This window comes from Oryzias latipes, chromosome 16 (genome assembly GCF_053564925.1).
Source record: "Oryzias latipes strain Hd-rR chromosome 16, Olatipes_Hd-rR_3.1".
Lineage (NCBI taxonomy): Eukaryota > Metazoa > Chordata > Actinopteri > Beloniformes > Adrianichthyidae > Oryzias > Oryzias latipes.
The window spans coordinates 4,385,270-4,412,180 of record NC_136252.1 but is presented as its reverse complement, the minus strand read 5'-3'; the positions used below and the strand labels follow the sequence as shown (position 1 = coordinate 4,412,180).

General features: G+C 42.3%; 1 protein-coding gene across 47 annotated transcripts in view; it reads left to right on the top strand.

Annotated features, from left to right (window-relative positions):
* The window catches only part of LOC144984513 (plectin-like), a 161,602-nt gene that overhangs the window by 121,493 nt on the left and 13,198 nt on the right, over nt 1-26,911 (top strand). For 9 of the 47 annotated variants that reach the window (XM_078933206.1, XM_078933214.1, XM_078933221.1 and 6 more), the window contains 29 exons: nt 8,193-8,282; nt 8,822-8,857; nt 9,842-9,919; nt 10,009-10,113; nt 11,817-11,983; nt 14,490-14,605; nt 14,706-14,809; nt 16,603-16,722; nt 17,394-17,489; nt 17,580-17,707; nt 19,651-19,744; nt 20,070-20,224; nt 20,368-20,683; nt 20,806-20,883; nt 20,969-21,130; nt 21,215-21,319; nt 21,414-21,509; nt 21,605-21,730; nt 21,819-21,971; nt 22,068-22,222; nt 22,307-22,433; nt 22,588-22,771; nt 22,883-22,903; nt 23,821-23,978; nt 24,198-24,376; nt 24,449-24,587; nt 24,666-25,022; nt 25,097-25,180; nt 25,256-25,360. In XM_078933206.1, the coding sequence (XP_078789332.1) occupies nt 8,193-8,282; nt 8,822-8,857; nt 9,842-9,919; nt 10,009-10,113; nt 11,817-11,983; nt 14,490-14,605; nt 14,706-14,809; nt 16,603-16,722; nt 17,394-17,489; nt 17,580-17,707; nt 19,651-19,744; nt 20,070-20,224; nt 20,368-20,683; nt 20,806-20,883; nt 20,969-21,130; nt 21,215-21,319; nt 21,414-21,509; nt 21,605-21,730; nt 21,819-21,971; nt 22,068-22,222; nt 22,307-22,433; nt 22,588-22,771; nt 22,883-22,903; nt 23,821-23,978; nt 24,198-24,376; nt 24,449-24,587; nt 24,666-25,022; nt 25,097-25,180; nt 25,256-25,360 (3,834 nt within the window). The remainder of the gene's footprint in view (nt 1-8,192; nt 8,283-8,821; nt 8,858-9,841; nt 9,920-10,008; nt 10,114-11,816; nt 11,984-14,489; nt 14,606-14,705; nt 14,810-16,602; nt 16,723-17,393; nt 17,490-17,579; nt 17,708-19,650; nt 19,745-20,069; nt 20,225-20,367; nt 20,684-20,805; nt 20,884-20,968; nt 21,131-21,214; nt 21,320-21,413; nt 21,510-21,604; nt 21,731-21,818; nt 21,972-22,067; nt 22,223-22,306; nt 22,434-22,587; nt 22,772-22,882; nt 22,904-23,820; nt 23,979-24,197; nt 24,377-24,448; nt 24,588-24,665; nt 25,023-25,096; nt 25,181-25,255; nt 25,361-26,911) is intronic. The other 38 variants (XM_078933212.1, XM_078933225.1, XM_078933234.1 and 35 more) reach the window with 7 other exon arrangements.

The following is a 26,911-nucleotide window of genomic DNA, read 5'->3' as shown; positions in this document are numbered from 1 at the left end:
GGAGTGCAAGGACCCTATTGTATCTGTTAGGTTTATTATTATTATTATTATTATTATTATTATTCTTCCGACTTTTCCGTCGCCTTTTTGAGGCCTTTAACATACCCCAAAACTCACCAAATTTTGTATACACATCAGGAGTCGCGAAAAATTTCATATTTTATAGGAGAACGGCATAGGTAAACAAAAATGGCTCGATAGCGCCACCTGCAAAATTTGTTTTCGCGAGCACCTCCATATGCTTTATAGTACAAACCTGATTTTAACAGGGCATGTTCATCGGATAGAAACCTACAAAAAAGTCTCTTGGGACCAAGCTGTCAGTCGCACAGGAAGTCTGATATTTTGATGACAATATGTCATTTTTGCTGTATTTTGGTCATTCGCAGGCCTCGCTCTAGAACGAACTCCTCCTAGAGATTTGAGAGTAATGACTCCAAACTTTGGTTTTGTAAACTATACACATGTCCGATGTTAAATTGCAAAGCTTTTAAGTTTTTATGGATGTTTGTGACCATGGCGGCGCGTCAAAATTGGAGGTCGTTTCGAAAACACGCCATGAAAAGAAAAATGGCCATTACTCAGCCATGCATAATCCAATCTGATCCAAAATTGATGTGCATGATTGTAGTCTGACTCTGAACACATCTGCAGTGAAAAAACCTGGAAAAAGTGTAGCGCCACCTGCTGGCAAGAGGAAATGACATGTTTTACTTGGAGCATCACTACTCCGAGTAGGATGAGCCGACACACCTGAAAATGACGTCCACCTGTTGAAAAGCCATTGAAGTTTACTCTGACAAAAAACCATAACTTTCAATGCGGGGGTGTGGTCGTGACAGAGCGGCAAAGTTGGGCATCTCGCTATGCACACAAAAGTTGCTCTCACGTGCACATTCCTTGTCCAATCTCACTGAAATTCAATGGATATGATGAAGCTTCTATTCTGAACCCATGGATATGACAATCTTGGACGAGCTCTATAGCGCCACCTAGTTATTGCATTGGGCACATTCTGCCCTGTATTTTCTCTTTGCTTTGTCCGATGTGCATGAAATTAAAACTGGAGATACTCAGAAGGGTCCTCTCTCATCATGTAAAGTTTCATGGGTGTACACCTGACGGTGCCTGCGTAACAGGAAGTGGTCGATTATGTGCACCCAAATAATAGAAATTTATTATAAATCAGCCGTTTGTCTCAGGAAGCTGAGATTTCAGAATTAGATGCCTTTAATAACCTCCAGCTTTGATATGTAACACTATAGGGTCTACGAGAAACTTCATCACTTGATTTTTTTAATGAAATTTTGGACTGAACAAAGATTTTTAGCATAAATTCTGTTTAGGTTATCAGCACCAAGAATTCAACTTTCATAGGCATTTATGTGCTACTGCTTCCTAAAAAAATTCAGAATGATTGAAGTTACAGGTGAACTTTTAGAGAACATTTCATCCAAAAAGGTCCGAAAACGTCTTTTTAGGCAAAACTACAAACACCTATTTTTTTTCATAACTTAATCATCATATATCAACACCATTTATTTTTTTAAATGTAGGGATCTGTGTTTGCTGCCTTCCATATTTTTTTCAGAAGTCCAGGTGAAACAGATGATTTTAAAAAAATCCTGATTCATCCCAAAACCTGTGCTTTTTCCGTCTGGACTCCAAACAAGTGTGTTTTAAAATTACTTATGCTTCAAATATCCACACCAAGTTTAACACGCATATAGTTGAACATGTCTAAATGCTTCTTGAATATTCTTTACAGATATAAAATGAACTGGTCAACTGTAGGATGTCATTTCCTCTTACATGGTTCAGTCTTTTTCTCATGCTGCAGCCTGCTCCTCAATCTTTCCTGTTGCTGGAGTCAAATTTCACCCCCCCCCCCCACACACACACACACCAGCTGCCTGTTTATATGCTAACTAACCCAGAAGTGAGGTGACAATAGTTTAGACACAAGAGGGAGGGCAGACTGCTTTTTCATTTGTTTTGTATGTCTTTCATAGATTTTTATGAATAATCATTGCTTTTCTAGTCATGTAAAATGCAATTAACTTAATATTTTATCTTTTTTTTTTTACAAACAAAACATATGAATGTGCTCCAAAACAAAACCCAACTCTCAGTACAGTTCTACAGATGTAACATAAGACTTAGACAGTAAATGTCTCTTTTATCCTTTTTTAATCAATGCTGCAACTTCTTTTCCTTAATATAAATCCAATGAAATTAAACTACAAAACCAAAAAACACAACCTATAGCAAATTTCTCTAAATAAATTATGTGTATATACAATATGTAGCACTTTTAAACAAAATAATAACAAATCCTTCCAATACAAGCACAGAAAAATGGAACACAAAATTTAAAACCCAAATTTGAAATGGCAATTTTAAAAAGATAATTTTTTCAGCCTGCTAAAAGTGCACAATTGTAAAAGCTCTTTTATATAGACAACTGTTTGGTTGCTTAGAGCTCTAAATATAAAAACAATGCCTTTATGGACGTGGCACGGATGGCACGGATGTTCAGCAGGGTAAACCCCAGGAAAGCGGCGGGACCTGATGGAGTTCCCGGAAAGGTTCTGCGGGCCTGCGCCGATCAACTCTCCCAGGTCTTCACAAAAATCTTCAACCTGTCGCTAGCTCAGGCTTTCATCCCTGCTTGCCTGAAGTCATCCACTATCATCCCGATACCCAAAAAGTCCTCATCCACAGCCTTCCTCACGGACTTCCGCCCAGTTGCACTCACTGCTGTAATCACAAAGTGTCTGGAGCGGCTGCTCCTGGGACACATCAAAGACTCCCTCCCTCCAATCTTCGTCCCCCACCAGTTTGCAGAACAGAACAGATCCACCCCCACTCTACATCGATGGAAACTGTGTGGAGAGGGTCCACAGCTTCACCCTCCTGGGCACCACCATCTCTGCTGACCTCACATGGTCTAACAACACCATGACTGTCATCAGGAAGGCCCAGCAACGCCTGCACTTCCTGAGAAAACTTAGGAGGAACGACGTCAGCCAGGAGCTGCTGGTAACGTTCTACCGCTCAACCATTGAGAGCATTCTGTCCTATGGCATCACAGTGTGGTTTTCCCACTGCACTGAAGCAGAACGGCAGAGTCTCCAGAGAGTGGTAAAGACAGCGCAGAGGATCATCGGCTGCCCCCTCCCCTCACTGAAGGACATTTACCAGTCTCGCTGCATCAGCAGAGTGACTAGCATCACCACTAACTCCACCCATTCTGCTTTCCCTCTGTTTGAACTGCTGCCCTCTGGAAGGAGGTACAGGTCCATCAGAACCAGGACAAACAGACTAAGAAACAGCTTTTTTCCATAGGCAATTATCATACGGAATGCACATACGTCCACCAACCACACCTCACTCTAATTTTACTACAATGCGTGCAATATCCTGACTGTCTAACCGGGTCACTGTGCAATAACTTGATATTTATTAAGCTGTGCTCACAGCAACTCATGTAATTCCTTTCTATTTTATTCACAAATATTTAATATTTAACAGTTTCTGTCCATATTGTTCATTTTTTGTTAAGAGTTGTAAATACAGTATTTCTTTTTCTATTCTATTTTTATTTTTATTTTATGTAACTCCTTCACTCCAAGGCTGCTGCAATTTCATTGTATCCCCATGTACAATGACAATAAACGATTCTGATTCTGATTATATCACTTAGACACAGATGGAGAACCATATCAACTGGATTGGTAACAGCAACAACCACCGACCAAGCCGGCAAGCCCTGGCAGAAAAGATCCCCACAAGAAACACTGCAGGCTGTTCCATAAAAAATATAGTTTTACCATTGCCTTGCAGATCACAGTTGAAGTGGTTTAGTTTTCCTAAAAAAATTCAGAATGATTGAAGTTACAGGTGAACTTTTAGACAACATTTGATCCAAAAAGGTCCGAAAACGTCTTTTTAGGCAAAACTGCAAACACCTATTTTTTTGCATAACTTATCTTTCAAATATCAGCACAAACAAATTAAAAACGGTAGAGATCTGTGTTTGCTGCCTTCCATATTTTTTTCAGACTTAAAAGTGTAACAGATGATTTATAAAAAATCCTTTTTCATCCAAAAACCTGTGTTAAATCTGTCTAGACTCCAAACAAACATTTTTTTATGGTAACTTATGTTTCAACAATCGACACCAATTTTCACACACCTATAGCTGAACATGTCCCATAGCTCCCTGAATATTTTCATAGATATACAATGAACTGGTCATTCTAACATCTAGCATTCTAACATCTAACATCTTACATGTCAAAGCCTCTCTCAGCCTGGCTCTGCTGAAGGAGTCGTGTTACAACCCCGCCCCCTCCTGCTGGGACCCCTGCTATGTAAATTAGCAAGCAGTGAACAGAGAGATGAGGAGTAAGAATGGCCATTACTCAGGCATGCATAATCCAAAGACAGCCAGTTAAACACTGAAAGACATATTTTTCGGTATGTCTTTCATACATCTTTAGTATTAAAAACTCTCCAAGATGAATGTGCCTGACTCCACCTGCAGGTGGATCACAGACTTCCTGACGGACAGACAGCAGTATGTGAGGCTGGGGAAGCTCGTCTCAGATACTCGGACCACAAGCACCGGATCCCCCCAGGGCTGTGTCCTTTCACCCCTGTTACTCTCCCTGTACACAAACAGCTGCACAGCTGGTCACCTGTCTGTCAAACTCCTGAAGTTTGCTGACGACACCACACTCATCGGCCTCATCTCTGACGGAGATGAGTTGGCCTACAGGAGTGAAATAGCCAGGCTGGTGTCATAGTGCAGCGCTAACAACCTGGAGCTTAATGCTCTGAAGACAGTGGAGATGACAGTGGACTTCAGGAAGGCCCCAGCCCCCCTCCCCCCTGTCATCCTCTGTGACTCCCCGGTGACCTCTGTGGAGTCCTTCTGCTTCCTGGGAACCATCATCAGCCAGGACCTCAAGTGGGAGCAGAACATCAGCTCCATCACTAAGAAGGTCCAGCAGAGGATGTACTTCCTGAGGCAGCTGAAGAAGTTTCACCTCCCTGAAAAGATGCTGGTAGACTTCTACGATGCCATCATCGAATCCACCCTCACGTCCTCCATCACAGTCTGGTTCGCTGCGGCCACGGCCAGAGACAAGGCCAAGCTGCAACGCGTCATCCACTCAGCAGAGAAGGTGATCGGCTGCCACCTCCCGTCTCTCCAGGAGCTGCACATCTCCAGGACCTGGAGGCGGGCAGCCAGGATTGTAGCCAACCCCTCTCATCCAGGACATAATCTCTTTCGGCCCCTCCCTTCTGGCAAGAGGCTCCGGTCCATCAGGACCAGGACCTCGCGCCACAAGAACAGCTTCTTCCCCACTGCAGTCAGCCTGCTGAACAGTACCCCAACTCCCCCAGGTGACCCCCCCCTCCCCCCCCCGCCCACCAAAGGACTGTCGGTGCCACTTACAGGCCCCACCATCCCAGCCCATCTGTGCTCCCACTTTAATTCACCTTACTCTACTGTATATAGTGTGTTGTTGTTGTTAACTTAATTTTTAACTTATTCTTAATTGCACTATACACCAAGTCAAATTCCTCGTTTTGTAAAGTGCGCTCTACTGAACCTGGCAATAAAACTTTTTCTGATTTCTGATTCTGATTCTGATTCTATTAATCATTGTTTTTTATTCATTCAAAATGCAATTAAATCAATATTTTATCTTTTTTCTTTTCCTTTTTCTTTTTTTTTATCTCTTATATCCTTTTTTATAATCAATGTTTGAACTTCTTTTCCTTTCTATTGTCATGGTTTCAGTTTGTTGTCTTGTTTTTCGCTTTAGTTCTTGTTCTGTCTTGTTTGGTTCTGTTTCCTGTTTTATTTTGAAAGGTTTCCTGTCTTGTCATGTTTCTTGAGTTTTACTTCCTTTGGTCCCCATCTGCCCTAATCGTGTTCACCTGTGTCTTGTCTGCCCTGTCTGTATATAAGTCTTGTCTCTGCCTTCCTCCTGTGCTGGTCCATTAACTTCTGCTCATGTTGATCACGTCTTCTTGTCTGGCGTCCATGTCCCTTGCCATGCCACAGTAAGTTTTTGTTTTTAGTTTTGTCATCCTGCTCTGCAGCGCTTTTTGTTAGTTAAATAAACCCACTTGCCCTGAACCCGTTTGCCTCCCGTCTCTGCGCCTGGGTCCTACCTGCTCTCGAGCCTCCCCCCCACACGACATCTATACATCCAATGAAATTAAACTACAAATCAACAAACACAACTGATAACAAATGTCTCTAAAAAATGATGTGTATATTTGCAGAACCTTAAAAACACCAAACAAATAACAAATGCTTCCCAATTAAAGCACAAAAAATGGAACACAAAATGTAAAACCCAAGTTAGAAATTGCAATTTGAAAAAGATACTTTTTTCAGCAGCTTTTCAAAATCAATCACCAATTCTACTCTTCTGTGGATGAAACAAAGAACTCCAGAACAATGAAGCCATTTCTCTAAGTCTCTCTCACCTTCAGTTTTAAACAAGGTCTGTGAAAATCCACCATACATTGGTCACATGAACTCAGAGACCTGCTAAAAGTGCACAATTGTAAAAGCTCTTTTATATAGACAACTGTTTGTTTGCTTAGAGCTCTAAATATAAAAAAAAATGCTTTTCTATCACCTAGACACAGATGGAGAACCATATCAACTGGATTAATAACAGGGTGGCATGTTTAGGTTTAAACTTACATCAAAAGACAACATGAAGCTGTCCATCACATTTTTGACCTAAACATGTAAACACATCCTTGGCTCTGCGGTTAGGAAATGGTATTTGGGAATCTCTTTATACCAGGAGCCAGCCTGGCCATTGGAACATCGCCACAGTGCCCATCCAGACTGGGACAGCAACGGGGTCCACTTCAGAGCCGTGAGCTGCTGTGTTTAACTCCAGCTGTCCCAGCAAGGGAGACAACTGCAGCAACATCCACTGACCAAGCTGACAAGCCCTGGCAGAAAAGATCCCCACAAGAAAAACACTGGCTCAGGCAGGCTGGTCAAAAAAAAATAGTTTTGCCATTGTCTTGAGGCTCGCAGATCAAGTGGTTTAGTTTTCCAGTAATGTCAGTCAAGAATGCAAGTTCAGATTCACAATGTTCATATTCACCATATTCAACAGACATCTCCTCCAATAGCACCTTAAAAATCCTGTGCTGTTTTGCTTTGCAGCTGAGGTTGTTTACGATTTTCAGAATAAGAGTCATTATATGTCCAGAGCCAATCACTTCTGCACATAAGGCCTGCTGGTGAATGACGCAGCAGTAATGCAGACATTTTGGAAAGTCTGGGTCAGCTTTACAGTGAGTGATGAAACCTGTTTGTCTATTGATCATAGCAGGAGTCCCATCTGCAGTCACTGCTACCAGCTTTTCTAATTGTACCTTTTTCTGCACAAAAACTCCTTCACCGTGTTATACATTTCAACTCCTCTTGTAATTGTCTGTTAGGGCAGATGTGTCAGGAGTTCTTCTCTTGTGGAAACCAAAAGCTATGCTGTACTGTTGCCGTCCACAGACTCATCACACTGGACGTTAACCACCTGCACTTTGCAAGATCCCGGTCCAGCTAATTGGCCAAGTTATCAGACATAGCTGACACTCATCTAGACATTGTAGTGGAAATTGAATGAGTTCTATTGTTCTCATCCTTAGGGACAGTGATAGCAATTATCATCATTGCTTGAATTTTTTTCATGCTATATGCAAAAGTCTTTGTCCCTTAAGGCAACAGATTACAGCCCCCCCCCCCCAGGCTGCTGTCGTATTAACAATAGCTTGGAGCTCCAGAATGGACAAGAAAAAACGCCGAGAATGGCTCGAGCAGGGCGTTGCTCACGGGGCGGTCGCTCGTGCCATGCGGTCGCACGTGCTCGGGCCCGCTAAATGCTACTTGTAGCTTTAATTTAACTTTATGATCGTGCCGATGATATTGTAACTTTTAGTTCTTTTTGTTTAATGTGCTGGAAAATGTCACAAAAAAACTGCAGCATGTTCTATTGCTTTGTCATCATGACACAAAAGCTCACACCCTAAAAACCTTACCAGGCTTAATACCTTAAAAACAAGAAAGTGCTCAAAACATGTTATGAAGATGCAAATAATTCGAAGGAAGACGGTCACATTTCTGCTTCCTTTCTGTCCGGCAGGCCCAGCGTCACGTGACAGATCTGTACGAAGACCTTCGAGATGGACACAACCTGATCTCACTGCTGGAGGTCCTTTCTGGAGATACGCTGGTGAGTTCGGAATCTGCCTGAGGCCACAGCTGCATCTCTTTGCCTAAAATATCTTCCATACCATTTAAAATGATACTTATCCCGTGTAAACATGGAATGCCTTTGGGACCGACTGGAGTCCTTTGCAGTCTAGTTGTCTTTTATGAGGCTTAGTCTTGCTGGAATCTTGCTTAATGAATCAACTTAAGTTTGATGCTTCCTTGTTTGCATTCATTTTCTCTCTTTAAAACCTGGTTTTAAAGAGGAATTGATGCTTCTGCTGTAATGGGAAAGCGAGTCCTTCGCAGGCTTCTCTGCTCATCACTCCATCCCTAAACGTGCTGAGCTGCCGTCATTTCCCATTGCTGTCCTAACTTCTGCACATTAACAGCAGGTTGCTCCATGTGTGTCTGTGAACTGTACTTCTCTCTGATCTACGCTTTTCCTTTCTATTCCGTGTTCTTCCTCTCTGGTTTGCCGTCTTTTTTAACCCTTTGTGTGCTGACCTTTGGTGCCTGGCCTCCGCCTGCTCTCCTTGGCACTGCTCTTGCTGGTGTTAGCTGAAGGAGAGAGACGTGGTCAGGAGCCTGCAGCTGGTGAGTGGCTTTGTTACTCAGAACTTCCCCCTGGAATGTTGTCACCTGTACTCCACCTGTAGTTCGGCTGTGCATGGCATCCACGGACCTTCGTCTTGATTTGTGATTTCCAGCTTTCAGTTCCTTGACAGAATGGCTTTTTTTCCTTCATTTGATTGCTTTTTGTTTTCCCATCTAGCTAAAGCAGCCTTTCTTAAAGACCCACTCCAATGAAAATTGTGTTTTTGTAGCACTTTTCTCATGATGGACGACATGCATGAAGAACATTGAGCTTAAAGTTGCATTTCTGAATATTGATTTATTTAAATTGTTGTGAATCAGGAGCAGACAAAAAAGCTTGTAGCTGTGATGTAGGTGCTACCATTGTTGGGCCACAAGCTCCCTGCTCTGCTCCATTCTGATGCATCCACTTGCAACAAATAGATCCACATTTGTTCTCCTGGTCTGAGCTAGAATGGAGCTAAACTGTACGGCTGGATAGCTCCAGTATTGATCATCATTGTTGTTGCAGCGCTAGTGTTAGGGGGGGGTGTGAGGGGCTGTAAGCTAGTGGGAGAGAGTGTAAACCAAAGGGTTGATGGGAAGTCAGGGGAGGCTTACTCCATGGCAACTGTCCCAACGACAACTCAGAGGCTAATTTCTGGTGAACTCCTGGCGCTCTGCAGAAACTATGTCCTAGAAAACAACTCAGTTTTTGAAATCTTTCCTAAAAACTCCATTATCCCAATATAAAGCCACTGGGAGGACTTTTTCAATAGATCTAAAGATGATCAAAGTGGGACTTTAAGTTTGGTAGTTTGGTTTTTTTCTTTGTGAATTGTAAACTTTTTTTGTAAACTTGAACCTTCCGCTATTTTATTTTTCACTTGTGTTGTATTTTTTTTTCTTCATTTTTTTTTCTCTTTTATTTTTGTTTTGCATAAGTAGATGTACGAAGGATTATCTCTATAAAAAGCATCTTTATCTCTTGTTCATCCTTCCCAGCCTAGAGAAAAAGGCCGCATGCGCTTCCACAAACTGCAGAATGTTCAGATAGCACTGGACTTCCTCAAACACCGGCAGGTAGGATGCAGCACACAATAATCTGAAAACATCTCACTAACAAGGTGCATTGAAGTGTGAGGAATTCTCGGCTTGTTTTGTCCCTACAGGTCAAGCTGGTTAACATCAGAAATGATGATATAGCAGATGGAAACCCCAAGCTGACCTTGGGGTTAATCTGGACCATCATCCTCCACTTCCAGGTCTCCTTTTCTGTCAGTGTTGTGTTTCATTATTTTATACCTGTCGCCTCTGGGATGCCTGCTGCTGTTTCCTTACCTCCTTGGAACCAATCAAGATGGGTTTGGGTTTTTAAAATCATTCTACAAAAAAAAAACATCTCCCTGTCACATTCTCACCTTAATCTTGGGAGGAAAACATTTAAACAGAAAATACATTGAAAGAAACAGAACAGAATCGGGGTGTGTTTGGTGGGTGAGTCACTTATGCTCATCCCTGAGGGGAGGGTGTGTCAGAGTTACAACTTCTGGCATGTTGCGTTCAGTCACACCCAATCCACTTCTGTTGATTCTCCTTCTCATGCAGAAACACCTCGGCCCCCCTCTCCCACCCATATAATTAGAGCTTTGGGTTTGGATTGCAGAAAGGCAAAGGAAAGCTCGGGAGATGCTGACAGACACATGCAATAGAAACACAGCTGTGCTTTGCAGGAAAATTGTGTTTTCATGGTTTTAGGAGAGTTTAAAAAGTTGACACATTAGGGGCAACAGTGAATGTCACACTGCTTCCTGAAGTGCTGCTTTCAAAAAAAACCCTGTAAAATCAAAGGACTGGATTTTCTCACAGTTTGTGTTAGTCAAGGAGACAAACGTGAAAAAGCAAATATAATTCACTCCGGAGTATAGGTCGCATTTTTGAAAGAAAAAATGTAAGAATTCTGAAAAATGATGCCAAGCTTAGCGTAACGCTACGTTCACAATTCAAAAGTAGACACTCTTGTCACATGTGTGAGAATCTACCGTCTAGGTTTCCGCCTCATGGCTACATGGAAGCGTGGACATTTAGATCTCATTTAGAACGCACGGCAGACACAGAGGGTGAGAAATCAGACGCATTTGTGTTCTTCTTCTCCACCGTGTTTGTTTTGGACGGTGCTTCTTCTGCGATGCTGTCAGTAGCAAATACTGATACTCACACCTACAGCGCCCTCTAGTGGTTGTCAACGGGGAACAACCACTGAAGGTTACGGGTTGTTTGTGGGAAATACATACAAATACATGAGCCTATTTATGTCAAAAGAAAATCATAAAAGTCGCTCTTGAGTACAAAAAAACACCACTTATACTCCCAAAAATATAGTATGATGGAAAATCTGCAGCCCAACTGCAGTTTTCAGTGTCTGTTATAATGATTTTATTTATTATTATGCAGCATAAAAAGTTCATTTTTATTTTTCTCTAATGGTTTCCGTTAGTTTGCTTCCCTCTGCTCCCTTTCATGAGTTGTCTTGATTTGATCGAAAAATAAAACAATACTTTCATTTGTTTACATTATTTATGTATTCAATGTTTTTTTTAAAGCAAACAAAAAATTAATCCAATTAAAGTTCTTGGTTTGTTAAAAGATATCTTCGCCACATTTTTTCACACTTTGTGTGGGGGAGGGGCATTAGAAAAGAAGCAGAAACTTTACGGTTCGTCCTCACATAGTCAGAGCCATTAAAAGGAAAATTAAACTTATCTTCCAGTCCTGATAAATTTATCACTAATTCATTTGTAATTATAAATGATTAACAAATTGATTAATTTATCACTTTGTCATAAAATGATCTCATTGGGTGATGGGTAATTCCATTAAATTTGACCTTTTGGTTTCCACTGACCTACTTTATTCCAGTTTTTATTGTAAACCCTCCACAAACGCTGTGCTCATGTACTTTGATCGTGTCTATGTTTAGATCTCAGACATCCAGGTGAACGGGCAGTCGGAGGACATGTCGGCCAAAGAGAAGCTGCTCTTCTGGTCTCAGCGGATGACGGAGGGCTACCCGGGAATCCGCTGCGACAACTTCACCACCAGCTGGAGGGACGGCAAACTCTTCAACGCTGTCATCCACAAGCACTAGTAAGGGTGGAGGTCATTCACTGGTTGATGCAAATAATATCCAAAGAAACGATTGCAGGCAGGAGTTTCCATTGCAGCTCAGTGCACCAGCAGGCAGGCTTTATACCCAGCTTCATACTAGTACTGACAGAGTTTATGCCTTTCTTGTCACAAGTTTAATTCAATACTGAGCTCACTGCAGCATGGAATGCACTCCAATGTCAAATTACACGTCGTGATACCAGTTAAAACCTGCTCTGTAATTAAATCTCACCCTCCGTCCTAAAATCCTTTCAGATTGGATAACCATGATGGGAGTGTTATAGCTGTGATGAATTAGAAGCAGAGAGACGGCAGCGGTTATGGACATCTGTACACTTCTGCACTGACATTACCAAAGCTTTCATTCTGTTAGCTGTGAAAGATGTTCCCATTTTGGCATGGGTCCCTGTGATCAGCCTTTAATTACTAATCAGGAAAGTCCCAGCGCTCCAGTTACTGTCGTCAACATTTTTGTTGTTTCAGATGCTGCCATAATTTGAGCCACAATTCCTTTATGTTTTGCATACAATTTGTGATTCATTTATTTGGCTTTTTTTTTTTACTAAAGAAGCTGAAAATGTGTCTGTTGTACTTACAATAGGCTGATTCCCTGACTGATGATGTCTTTTTTTTATATAACAAACTAAACAACTGGAGATTATTCAGCATCCTGGCAAGGCATGGTGTATATATTTCCAATTGGATACTCCAACAACTGTGGTATTTATTCGCAAACGGCAGAAAAGCAGGATTAGATGAGGGAAAATGTTTTGGTTCCTTTACAGCCGTTGTGATTTGAAAAAGAAAAATGTGCCTGCAGGGACAAGTTCCCTTGAACTAGAAAATGTACCTGAATATTTTTTTCTTTTCACTTTTTAATACTCCTGAGGCTGGCTCAGTGTTACTTTTCATAAAGGTCAGGGGTGTGGTTTGTGGGTGTAGCTATGGATCCCTGTCAGCCACAAGAAACCGTGGCACTACGACTTGGTGTTCCTTTATCAGCTTGGAGAGTTCCCAGGGTTCGTACGTGCACTTTGAGCCGGGATTTGAAAAGCTTCAGATGAATTCATTCCAACCTTTACAAGACTTGCTGCACCAACCAGACTTTTTTCCATCTAAGCGAAATGTGCAGAGACTTCAGGAGGAGTGGATGAAGACAACAGACACTCCATTGCAATAGGACTAACCTGCAACCATCAGGCTCGTCACAGAATTCCTAAAAAAGGGACATGCACCTTTAACCAGTTTTTACATCGTTTTCTTTATTGGTGCTGCAGAAGAACAATTTGGCAGATGTTATCATGCTTAGTGCAAGAAGTAAGTCCAAGCAGAGGAAAGGAAGTCTGGGCTTCATTCGCGGTCTATCAGGGTCCGTCAGCGATGTGGACAACCGAGTGGTCATGTTTTGTGAAGACATTCCGTCTGAGGGATCCTCTTGGGATTCAGGCCGGGGCTCTCACAGCTCAGGGGCCCTCTCCAGCATTGAAGAACTGGGCCACGGAAGGAGGTCGCGTAGCTTTCACGGAAGAGAAGACCAGAGCGGCCCTACAAGGCCAATGAAGCATCACTCTGTACGAGAAGTCCGTCACGGTGCAGCTTCTTCTGTTCACGGGCGCTACCCAGGCCAATCCACGCCACGCATCAGAGAGCTGTATGAGATCAAACTTACTGCGTTTGCTTTCTGATTCATTGCTGTTGCAATATTCAACTGATTTGTAAAGTTGGAGAATGCTAAAGTTATAGCTACCATGAGAGAAAGATGTTTAAAAGTTGGAAGCTAACTGCATGGATGATTGATGAGGTGAGGCTATTTGATGCATTTAGTCACTCCATCCTGCAGTGTAGTTTTGAACTTTTGTCTCTCCTCTGAGTCAAGCCTTGGCTGGTTTCTGACTTAGAATGTGTCAGATCTGATTCTGGTAGTCGTCCACTAAATTACATTCCAGCTGTCGATTCTCTAACATCTGCCAGGAAGATTCAAACCCCCAGAGGACAAACAAGCAGGTGCTCATGTGGGTTTGTCAGACTTTGAGCAGGTGGGCTTTTTTACTGTGTTTAGCCATGGGCAGTAGGGCTTAAAAACCCTCTGCTGCCAGTTTACCTGAGATTTACCACAAATAACCATTAATGTTTTCACAAGCTGCAATCATTTTCAAAATTCTTCTACCTGCAACTTATTTCTTTTCACTTACTAACAATTTATTCAGTAAAATTTAAACTTGACTCATGGATTTATGAAGACATAACTGTTTAGGTTCAGCTCAAACTTCTGTATGAATAAGGTCAATAAAATTAATTGCAAATGAAAAATCTAAGTCATATTTAGTATTTTACCATTTGTTTAGACTACAGCTTTGTAGAAAACTGTTATGGTCAAGCTTGTGTATCAGATGACTAATGTTGGAACATGTTTTTTTTTCATTACGTTTTGTGTCTGATAATCATCGAGGCTCCTCTTGATCCGTTAAATGTCTTTGCTCAAAAGTCCCAGACTCATCGACATGGGTAAGGTGTACCAACAGTCCAACCTGGAGAACCTTGAACATGCGTTCAATGTGGCGGAGAAGGATCTGGGAGTGACGCGCCTCCTGGACCCTGAAGGTACTGATGTCAAAAACAATTTATGTGGCTTAGATGTTAGATTTAATGTGGTTTAGAGTTAGAAAAAGGCCTTTGTAACATGGATTCTTTAATGCTTTAGACGTTGATGTTCCGCACCCTGATGAGAAGTCCATTATTACTTACGTCTCTTCTCTATATGATGTCATGCCTCGTGTTGATGTCCAGGACGGAGCTAGAGCCAATGTAAGTAAAGCTCAAATATAAAATATACAAAGAGAAGCTGAGAATTAACTTTAAAAAATGCAGGTTAGTTTTGATAAAACATTAATCATATTCATAGTTTTTAGGTTAATGTGTTTCAGACTGGTGACTTATCTGTTGGCTGATCGATCGATAGATACCTTATTTTCCAGACTATAGAGCGCACCTGAGTACAAGCCACACACACCATTTTAAACATACACACCTATCTACAAGCCACATGTTGTAACAACCCAATTAGTAAGTCATCAATTGTCCTCCACTATGCGACTATCACCAGTCTCAGAGAGGGTGAAGTACACAGTATTTAAGCCTATTTGAACACATCCACAAACGGTATGGAGGTCACTTCTGCTCACAGCCCCCTCAGTCATGGTGAGGAATTTTACACCCACGATTCCCCACTTGCCATGAGTCTTAGGGGGTTAAGGCGGGGCTAACCCCCAGGTCGCCACACTGTGTTGTAGAACGAGGGTGTATATGTGCTGAAACCCCGCGCGTGCCTAAGAAGGAGGAGGGAGTCGCAGCGGAAGGAGGGGAGAGGGCAAGTGCAAGGAGTGACAACAAGAGCAGCGAAAGTGTGTTTGGAGTGTGTGTATGTTTGTTATACAGAGTGAAAGGGAACTGTTATAAATGAAGGTTTCCCCCAGAAGAAGATGAATGATTCTCTATTAACCCGCTCTGGAGGCTCTGAGGGTCCGAACAGTGAAGTGAACCCCAAAGGAAGATCCGCCTTCAGCAGGGAGGAAATAAAGAAAAAAAGAAATTGCAGGAAAGGCTCTAACAGCACATGACATATTGACAAAGACACAGAAAGAATTTTCAAAGTTTTAATAATATACCAGAGCTTTTCTTTCCAAACAGTGCCTGTGACACGCCAGTAACACGACACCAATATGGTAGTAACAGAATTAACAGGGCTGGTTAAAAAAACATACTGGTAAAAGTCACTGAGAGCAGCAGTAACTTATAAACCCGCACGCGCCTAATTCACTCCTGAGCTTGTGCTGCCCTCTGCATCATGCAGCAGACCGGCTTTTCCAACCCGTTAGTGATGGTGGATTATTTCACACTGCTTTTAACGATTGCTTTTAACTTGAAAGCTGTATCATATTGTAGTGGCGGTCACGTGCATGTTGGGTCTAAGGGCACTAAAGGATTGTAGGATGCGGCCAAAGTAGGTCTGAGCATGGGTGTTTCTTTTTGTTGCACCATGACTGAGGGGTCTAAGAGCAGAAGTTACATCCATGCTGTTTGGCTGCTTGTGGGTGTGTCAAATTAAATGGACTTGTTGCACGAAATGGGATTATATATTCAGCTAACTCTCTGAGACTGTTTTAGGCAGCAACACGTACATCATATTCCCCATGCCCCACACTTACCTTATCTGCTCGAGCACCCCTAGCGGCCGTCAAAAAAGGCATACATTATAAAATTTGGGTTGTGACACAGAAATACTGACGTAAACTTGTTAAGAACTTGGACTCAATATTACTATTAAATGTGAACTTTTTGAGCATAACTATTGACCTTAACCTAGATTCTTTCCCTCATGACATTCTCTTAAACCCTGAGTATGACTGCAATGCTATCTGGAGAATCTTTCCAAAAAATAAGCTGCTCCTTCACCACCCTGCCTGCAAGCACAACATGTAGATTGTTTCTAGCTAATCCAATTCATGGTGATGTGTGATTGAACAAAAATGCTGGAGAAGAGGAGCCGTCCTGCTTGCTGTCGTTGAGCCTCATGTGTTTTTCTGCTGCATTGGCTGTAGGAGCTGGAGCTTCGCTGGCAGGAATACTATGAGTTGGTGACCATTCTGCTCCAATGGATCCGTCAGCATGCCATGATCTTTGAGGAAAGAAAGTTCCCTGCCAGCTACGAGGAGATAGAGGTGACTTTTTTGACGTTGTCAAATCCAGGGGTTTTGACTTTATTTAAAGTTCTGAAAAAGCTAAAACCTGTCTAAAAAGTGTGTGTTCAGTAAAATTCTGTGAAAAAGGGGCTGTGGCAGCATCCCATTGTTGGATCAAAGAATGCCCTGGTGTATTGTGTAGCTGTGGGCAAATAAAGGCTACTGTATTCAAAGCATTGTTCTAATGGGGTGTAGTGAGACCATACTTAGAATGCAGCCAAAAGCAGATAAGATTTCATTTCATTAAGCCTCGGAAGATACACCCTAACCACTCTTTGTCAGTGTCCCAGTACAAAAGCATTGCGTGACTTTTTTATCTATCTGGGTGGTAAAGGGACTTGCACAGATGAATTATTGAATATAATCCTTCTAAGAATATTGTTTAGTACAGTGTTAGACAGATTTGGTCCTGAAATAAAGGTGGGGAAACATGTGACTCTATTCAGCGTTTATTGAGTTTACACTAGTCATGGGAATGAGTGTCCATCTCTTTTAGGTAGATGAGACATCACCTCACTGTTTACTAGCTCAAACTACCATGTGATGTGTTGATGTACACATTCCGGCTGTGTTTAGAGCAAAAGTTAATTAAGGATAAATCAAAATCAAATCACTGGTCTGAATATTTCCTTTGTTTATTTTTACCACAGCTTCTTTGGCGCCAGTTCCTAAGGTTTAAAGAGACAGAGCTTCCTGTGAAAGAGGGCGACAAGAGCCGCTCCAAACAGATCTACCAGTCATTTGAGGCAAGCTAAGTCAAATGAAACCTTTTCTGTTCTTTTTTCTGACCTTCCTGTCATTTCATAATGCTATAAAGATGATAATGTTGTTCACAGAGTGCAGTGCATGCTGGCCAGGTGAAGGTCCCTCCAGGCTACCATCCCATTGATGTGGAGAAAGAGTGGGGTCGTCTTCATGCGGCCATCCTTGAGCGAGAACGGCTGCTCAGGATAGAGTTTGAAAGGTCGGGAAAGTGGACTTCAACCTTGCATGGTCATGTACAAATGCAAATACAAGATTGTTATTACTGGGATATGCAATTCAATACATGACAGAAAAGAAATATGCTTAAGCTAATTTCAAAATTAACTTAATGCAAACGGAAGAAGATGAATGAATGAATGAATGAATGAATGAATGAATGAATGAATGAACTTAATGCAATGGCAATCAAGGGGAAACTCTAATGATATGAGATAAACTTTGATCCATCGCTGGATGTCGCCCATCACTGATAAAATACTTAAAAATTAATATAATGTAGAGCAAAAATGGACACAGCACTCTTAAAAGGAAGCAACTAAAACTCAGCAGATAAAGAAAAGCTGACGATGTTGAAGGTTCCTCATGTCTGTAGAAAATGTAGAGGCCCGTTAAGCCATTATGCTACGTTCACCACATTTGCTAAAAGCACATTCTTGAACCTTCATTTAGCACATGGTGTATACGCTGGACTGTTGCTATTTTAGCGTCTGTCCGCCAGCCATAGCTGGAAGAGGCTTGGAGCAAAATGTCGAAGTGGTGCAAATGTTGCTTCAAGCTTTTTCTTTATCAGCTCGAAAGAAAAAGACTTGGTGTCATAGAATTCCAGCCCGGCACAAACCGCAATGATTCATTTCTCCTCTATGGGCAATTTTCAAATGGGTGCCCCTTCCAGCTCTATCAACTCAGTGGCCTGAGTGGTAGAGTGTCCGCCCTGTGACTGGAAGGTCGGGAGTTCAAACACAGGCAGACAAAATAATGAGTGATTACAACCTACGGCTGAAATCCACTCTGACTGCCGTCCAAGTCCCTCTGACCTCTGGCCAGAGATCGAAGATGTGACCCTGCGCTACGTTCAAATCCAGGCCGAGTCAAACCAAAGACTCTAAAAATGGGACCCAATGCCTCTCTGCTTGACACTCAGTAATGAGGGGTTGGATTGGGGGGGTTAATCCACCAAATAGTTCCCAAGCACGGCTGTGTCTGCAGCTCAACGCTCCCCCAGGGGATGGGTCAAATGCTGAGAACAAATTTTACACACCTAGGTGTGTGACAAGATAAAGGGACTTAAACTTGAACTTTAACTTATGCGTTTGAGGGCCATGCATTTTGTACGTAGAGCTCGATAACACTCGTAGAAACTTGCATAGAGAGTTTTGAATGTGGAAGCCCAACAGACATAAGCGCGTGTTTACATAGACTTTTCATTGAAAGTGATTGCTTGAATGGGCTTTGATGAGGAACGTAGCTTTAGACATTAAATAAGCCTGACACTTCCAATCTGCCAAAGCCTCTTGACTTTTACTAAGACACAGTCATGATAGTTGTTTCCTTAGTTGGCTAGCTAGCTAGTAGAATTACTATGTAGAGATATAAACAGTTTTATCATCATTTGGTAATTGTAGATAAAAGCAAATACTTCTTGTCTGTGTTCATTTGTAAAAAGCCAGAGAATCTACTGTGTACTGGTACACCATTTGATATAATTCAATCTGATGAAAGAGGATTAGACGTTGTCGATTATTTTTACAATTGGAGCGAGATGGCTGTGTGTGCACAGAGGGAGGGTTTCCTGTCATAAGACTTTCCTCTCCTCTTTTAGTCTGACATTCTTGTTTTCAGTTTGTACATGTGGATTGGCTGAATGAACAGACTCGATGTGAGGAAGAACTGCAATGTTTCGCTCTCATTTTTAGCTTGCTTAGTATCGAGAAGTTTTCTAGCAGAGTGCTTTTGTTTTTTTTTTACCTGAAATGGCATTTGTGTCTGAGCCTCATAAACTGGAGTATTTGCTGCATCGTGGACGGTTGTAAGTGTTGGGAGTGGTTTGTTTGCTGAGCCTAAGGTGAAAAATGAGGAGTTTTGTTGTTGTGTCATTGTTTTATCAGTTAATCATTCTTTTTACTTTGATTTGGTCTCATTCAGGCTTGAGAGGCTCCAAAGAGTTTTCGGTAAAGTCCAAATGGAGTCAGGCGTCTGTGATGATCAACTCAGTCGCCTGGAGAGTCTGCTCCAGTCGGTAAGATCCTCATTTGGTTTAACACAGTCACACACCGCCTACTACGTGCAAAAGTCACAAAGTTACTTCATGTAGTAGGAGGTGTGTCACTCTGTTGAATTCCTTACTTGTCTGAACTTTAGACTTTATGTCATCCTATAATTCGAGTCTTTTGTCTATTTAAAAGTAGCTCCCATTGACAGATAGTCTATCTGTTACAGTGGTCTGTATGGTAGTGTTCATGTTCTTCTTTAAGCTTAAATGTGACAGTGTTATTCTGCATGTTTATTGTCAAAGTCAGGAATGAAACAATAAAAAGCATGACGTCATTCTTGTCTTTTTCTAGGACATCCGTCTTCTGAACGCTGGGAAACCAGCTCAGCACACAGCAGAGGTGGAGAGAGAGCTGGACAAGGCCGAAAACATGATTCGCCTTTTATTCAATGATGTGCAGTTTCTCAAAGATGGGCGCCACCCTCAGGCTGAACAGATGTATCGCAGGTGAGCGTTCTCTCGAGCTGCATTTAAGTGTGCTGACAAAAAGAAATAATATAAAGGACCTTATTTAAACTAAAGGAATTAAATGATAGTTTTAACACAAAACAGAATACTGAGCTAACCAGTGCTTGTGTTCCTAAACTCAGAGTTTACCGCCTGCATGAGCGCCTGGTGAACTTGAGGAGTGATTACAACCTACGGCTGAAATCCACTCTGACTGCCGCCCAAGTCCCTCTGACCTCCCAGCAGACCTCCATGAAAGTGCGGCCAGAGATCGATGATGTGACCTTGCGCTACGTTCAAGACCTGCTGGCGTGGGTGGAGGAAAACCAGCGGCGCATCGACTCTGCAGAGTGGGGATCAGATCTGCCCTCATTGGAGTCGCAACTGGGCAGCCACAGAGGCCTGCATCAGACCGTGGAGGACTTTAAGTCCAAGATCGAACGGGCAAAGTCTGATGAGGTACAATAGGGATAGAACTAGAGCACCAAACCTCCCCCTATTCACAAGCTAAAATAAGCTCGGCGTGGACGTGTTTTGTCCTGCTTTCATGTCATCTCTTTGACATTTCTTGTATTTTCAAGGGCCAATTATCTCCTGTGAGTAAGGGAACATACAGAGAGTACCTGGGAAAACTGGACCTTCAGTATGGCAAACTACTGGTAAATATTTTCACATTTCAAACATTTCTTGCAGGTAAAATTCAGATCTTGGAGTAAATTTTTTCTGAATATTTTTCTCCTGTAGAACTCCTCCAAGTCTCGCTTGAGGAACCTGGATTCCCTCCATGCCTTCATCTCTGCTGCCACAAAGGAACTGATGTGGTTGAATGACAAAGAAGAAGAAGAAGTAAACTTTGACTGGAGTGACAGGAACACCAACATGACGGCTAAGAAGGACAATTATTCAGTTAGTATAGCCGTGCACATTTTAACCCTGATGAAGAGGGTGCAAAGAAATGTGATCATCAACCATTTCCTTTGGGCCTGTTAGGGTCTCATGCGAGAGCTGGAGCTTCAGGAGAAGAAAGTCAATGACATTCAGGCTTTGGGAGACAAGCTTGTCAAGGATGGACATCCTGGCAAGAAGACAGTGGAGGTGAATGAAGCAGTAATTGTGGCTGATGGATTTAGGGAGGAGCTTCTTGCAGAACCATAGTACCTCAATGTTTTCCTCTTTTTTTCTCCACCAGACATTCACAGCTGCACTGCAGACACAGTGGAGTTGGATCCTGCAGCTGTGCTGCTGCATTGAAGGTCATCTTAAAGAGAACACGGCCTACTACCAGGTGTGAAAGAGGGAAATGAATGGATCATAACCTGCAGTTCCTACACCCCTGCTCCAGAAAGGGTATTGATCTCCTTATGTCACCTGGCTTTACAGTTCTTTGGCGATGTGAAAGAGGTGCAGGAGAAGATGAACAAAATGCAGGAGAACATGAAAAAGAAATACAGCTGTGATGGCTCTACAACAGCAACACGCTTGGAGGATCTGCTGCAGGATGCCGCGGTGGGTGGGATCTTTTCTTGGATTCTGATTATAAACAGATAACTGTCACTGATTTCATTCTAACATGGCTTTTTTTTGGCTATAACAGGAGGAAAGGGAGCAGCTAAATGAATTCAAGACTCTGATTACAGCCTTGAACAAGAGAAGCAGATCCATCATTCAGCTGAAGCCCCGTAACCCCACCACCTCCATCAAAGGCAAAATGCCCATTCAGGCCGTCTGTGACTTCAAGCAGCAGGAGGTTAGGGGCCTCAACAAACAACACTCCCACTGGAGAAACACTCGATCGGATTGGAGTTCAACAGAACCTGAATACTCCTCATTTGGTTTGTTCCAGATCACCGTCCACAAAGGGGATGAGTGTGCTCTCCTGAACAACTCTCAGCCCTTCAAGTGGAAGGTCTTGAACCGCTCTGGACACGAGGCGCTGGTTCCTTCAGTTTGCTTCATTGTACCTCCGGTCAACAAGGAGGCTCTGGACAGCGTGTCAAGGTGACTGTAGTCAGCTTTCACACGGATGCCTGACCTGCTCACATTCTCGGAGTGTCTCAACTTTAACGTGCCTTCCTTTTCTAGTCTGGATGCAGGCCATCAGCAGATGCTGTCCATGTGGCAGATGCTCCATGTAAACATGAGGAGTCTGCTGTCATGGCAGTACCTGACGAAAGACTTCACACAGATACGGTCTTGGAACATTACTATGGTTGGTTTCAACCCTTTTTCCAAAAAACCTCAAATAAAATGCATAGAAATAATTGATGCTTAGATTAAGGTTTTCAGATAAAAAAAATACCTGGAGTTCTTGCCAGAATATTTGGATAAATAATCAGCACAACATTTTTTTTGCCTCCATTCAGTTGAAGACCATGAAACCAGAAGAATACCGGCAAGTCATGAAGAACCTGGAGCTCCACTACCAGGACTTCATGCGCGACAGCCAGGACTCCCAGCAGTTTGGACCCGATGACCGCATGCAGGTGGAAGGGGAATACAACAGGTGCATCAAGCACTTCGATGAGCTGATCCACTCCATGGAGAAGGGTGAGGATTGACTCACTAAAGTACCAAGCATCCATAACTTTTATTAACCAGCTTTGGAATAATCACCTAAAGACACATTTTACAGTCTACAATTGTTGGTTGATGTTTCAGGACAAATATTTAAGCTCAAAGGTGAGTGGCGAACAGCGAGCCGAAGCTCCAGCTAACCAACAGATGTGTGAATGCTTCAGACATGAGCACCACTTTGACTGCATGATGAGTTTACTGTCAGCCTGCTGTATTGGCATTTCTGCATCAAATCGGCAGCATATTGTTTGGTAGTGATGGAGATTGTGACGCTTCAAACATTTACCGGATTCTTTGGACTATAAGTCGCGCCTTTGGGAGAAATTTCTTTAGCAAAATACGGGACAGAGAACGGATATTTTATCATGAAAGGCAAATCATAATGACAGATAATATTATACTGAAAGTATGCACGCTTCACTACCGTAACACATAGATTCTTGATATGAGCAATTGTTCAGGTAACCAAAGCATAAAGAACATGCTAATGCTAAGTCAGCTAAACATTGTATCTCTTTAAATCACTAAAGATGTTGAATTCTTCATCCTCTGTGTCACTTTGGAGCAATTCCGCCAAGCGTTAGACTGACCGGTGCCTCTTCTTCTGTGTTGCTGTCAGTAGCATATACACACATATACACACACACCTACAGCGCCCCCCGGTGGTTGTTGCTATTTATTTTAAAATAATCACAAGTTGCTCCTGAGTATAGGTCCCACTTCCGGCCAAACTATGCAAAAATCCACGACTTATTCTCCCAAAAATACGATATTTGCAAACTTTAAACACAGAAGAGTTTGGTGTTGAAGATCATGCAGTTGTGTTGGCTTGTCTAATAATGTGCTGCACCAAATTGCCATTAGCTTTTGCTAATTATTTAATTCACTTTATAACAATTTAACTAGACTGCATTTAGCTCCTTGTGTTGTTGTAAAACTGTCAATGTTTTTTTTGCCTTTTAGAGTGATCTGATTTTATCCAAAGTATTAAGCAAAATGCATCATGGCATTGTGTTTCACAGGTCAGCAGGATGAGACTCTGTGTAAAAACTACATCTCTGAAGTCAAAGAGCTGCGTCTGCGCATCAAGGACTGCGAGGCGCAGACCGTGTCTCGCATGCGCAAACCCCTAGAGAAAGAGCCTCTGAAAGAATGTGACCAGAAGGCCAAGGATCAGAGGGTACTGTTGTTACATCCTGGAGTTTAAATACATACAAGTTTGGGGGGATTATTTCATACATTGTACAAGGAATAAAATGTAAACTGCATCAACCAGAAGCTGAGCTTCTTTCCTGCTACAGAAACTTTTCCTACACGTTTTATCTGTTGTATTTTATTTGTTAGTTTCTGAGACATCTGGTTTCAAGCTGCTGACTTTGATCTTGCTTTGTTCTTGCAGAGAGTGCAGATCGAGCTTGAGGGCCTTAAGAAGGACCTGGACAAGGTGTCTGTGAAATCAAATCAGGTCTTGAACTCACCTCAGCAACCAGCCTCAGCTCCTTTGCTGCGTTCAGAGCTCGACCTCACTGTGCAGAAGATGGACCAGACCTACATGCTCTCCTCTGTTTATCTGGAAAAGTAAGACACCACGAGAGGCATACATTTGTGAAGCAGTTGGTTTGTTTTTAATAAAGACATTTCATCCTGCAGGCTGAAGACTGTGGAGGTTGTCATTCGTAACACGCAGGACGCTGAGGGCGTGCTGAAGCGGTATGAGGACCGTCTGCGGGAGGTTCACACTGTGCCTGGTGACAATAAAGAAGTGGAGAGCTACAGAACTAAACTGAAGGTAAAAACACAACATTCTGCTTCCAAATACATTTGTCACAGTTGATCAATCATTTTCTATTTTGGTGACGTTCTGCAGAAAATGCGCGCAGAGGCCGAAGGTGATCAGCCGATCTTCGACTCCTTGGAGGCGGAGGTAAAGAAGGCCTCTGCTGTGAGTGACAAGATGTCCCGCGTGCACAGCGAGCACGACGCCGAGCTGGACCACTACCGCCAGCTGATGAGCGGTCTCCAGGAGCGCTGGAAGGCTGTGTTCACCCAGATGGACCTTCGCCAGCGAGAGCTGGAGCAGCTTGGCCGCCAGTTGAGTTACTATCGCGAGAGCTACGACTGGCTGATCCGCTGGATCGATGACGCCAAGCAGAGGCAGGAGAAGATCCAGGCTGTGCCTATCACCAACAGCAAAGCTCTGAAAGATCAGCTCGCTCAGGAGAAGGTATTTGGAAAGGTTCTTTATAGAAAACACCTTGAACTGGTGGATGTCTAACGTGAACACGTTTCTCAACACAGAAACTTCTAGAAGAGATTGAACAGAACAAAGATAAAATTGATGAGTGTGAAAAGTATGCTAAAGCATACATTGACACCATCAAGGTGAGTGTTGAGCAACAACTTTGCATCCATTGTGTGTGCATTGCTGTGTGTGACGGTTTGCCTCTGTGCTAACAGGACTATGAGCTGCAGCTGGTTGCATACAGAGCTCAGGTGGAGCCCCTCGCCTCCCCAGTGAAGAAAACCAAACTGGATTCTGCTTCTGACAACATCATTCAGGAGGTAGATGTACAAAACTCTGAGTACTGCTGAAAAAGATGCAAAGATCTGGGGAGACTGTGGATTGTTTGTTTTTTTGCGACAGTGATGCCATTAATTATCACAAGTATTATTAAAAATTGACAATAATATTTTACCAACAGGGTTTTTGGAGGGCATCAAACAAACAACACTCATCACCACATAGATTTAGCAAGAGTCAGGTCAAGTCTCTGAATTAGATTCTTTGTGATACTAAAAAGTCACACAATAGTTGTTGTGAAAATTGAACATTGCGATACTACGTTCACAGCGTGCGTGTGACGCGCTCTCTTGAATGAGCTAAACACACGCGTTTGAACACGCGTTTAGCATACGGCGTTCACACTGGACGGTCGCTATCGATTCTAGTGCTGCCCGCCACCTACAGTGGGAAGAGGCTTGGTGCAAAACGTTGAAGCAGTGAAAATCTCAAGAATCTTCCCCCAGGCTTTTTCCTTCACAGATCTATTCCAAAATATGAAATTCTTGATAATTATGGCCGGACACCAACCGCATTTATCAATTTCTCCCCATGATCAATTTTCATATGGTTTCTTGAAATAAAAGGATGCCAAATGTGAGTCCTAGTTGTCACAGTTCGACCTGGTTTAACATTTATTCTGGGTTTATTATGTAGAGCCTGAAATCAGTCCTAGAAAGAAGTGTAGCGACGCATGAACGCCAGCGTTTTGAAGGCGGAAAAAATGAATAATAGCAGTTGGGATCTAAAAACAAAAAACTTTATATTCAGAATTAAAAGGCAGGTGAAATCAGACGCAAGTTAATTTTTTTGCAAGGAAGAATGGAAGTAACATTTTGAAAACTTGGCGTTCAAAATATTTTTTAAACCATTAATTTAGATTTGAGATTTATCCGAAAAGCCTGAGCGCTGATGTTTCTGAAACTACTGAATACCGAATCTTAAGAAAGTCAAAAGACCGTAGTTTCAAGAAAAACGGTCTTGTTTTCTGTCTTGCAACACAAAAATAATATCAAGAAAGTTTTCCAATAGTAAAATAATCTTAGTTTAGGAAAACATGTCTTAGTGGCTAGAATGTGTTCTTAACAGAAGGATTCTTGGTAAGAACATTTCTCTTCCCTCATTGCCAGATTTGTTTGTTTGGGGGAAGACATTTTGACTTCCTTCTGTGGGTCTGTTTTTGCAGGATGCGCTGAGAAAAACAGTAACATCAGTGAATAATGGGAAATAAATGGGAAATGAGAAATGTAAACAAGTGCAGATCAGTAGTGAAGTGTTAGACGTTGTACTGAAATTAAGAGGGCATCAGAAATGTTTGGGCTTCAGCTTAATCCACTGAAATGTGAAGACCTCATTTAGAGGAAATGGTCTGTTCCTAAATCTCTATTCTGTGCTTAATTATTGCATTTTTTACTGCAAAGAATAAATGGATGCTATTAAAAGAAAATAATGTTTACAGTAGTTATTTGGATGGAAAACATGGATTTTAAATCAAGTTTGGTATTGTGTAAATGTGGACTGTAAAGCTAAATCTGATCAATTTGTGGGATTTC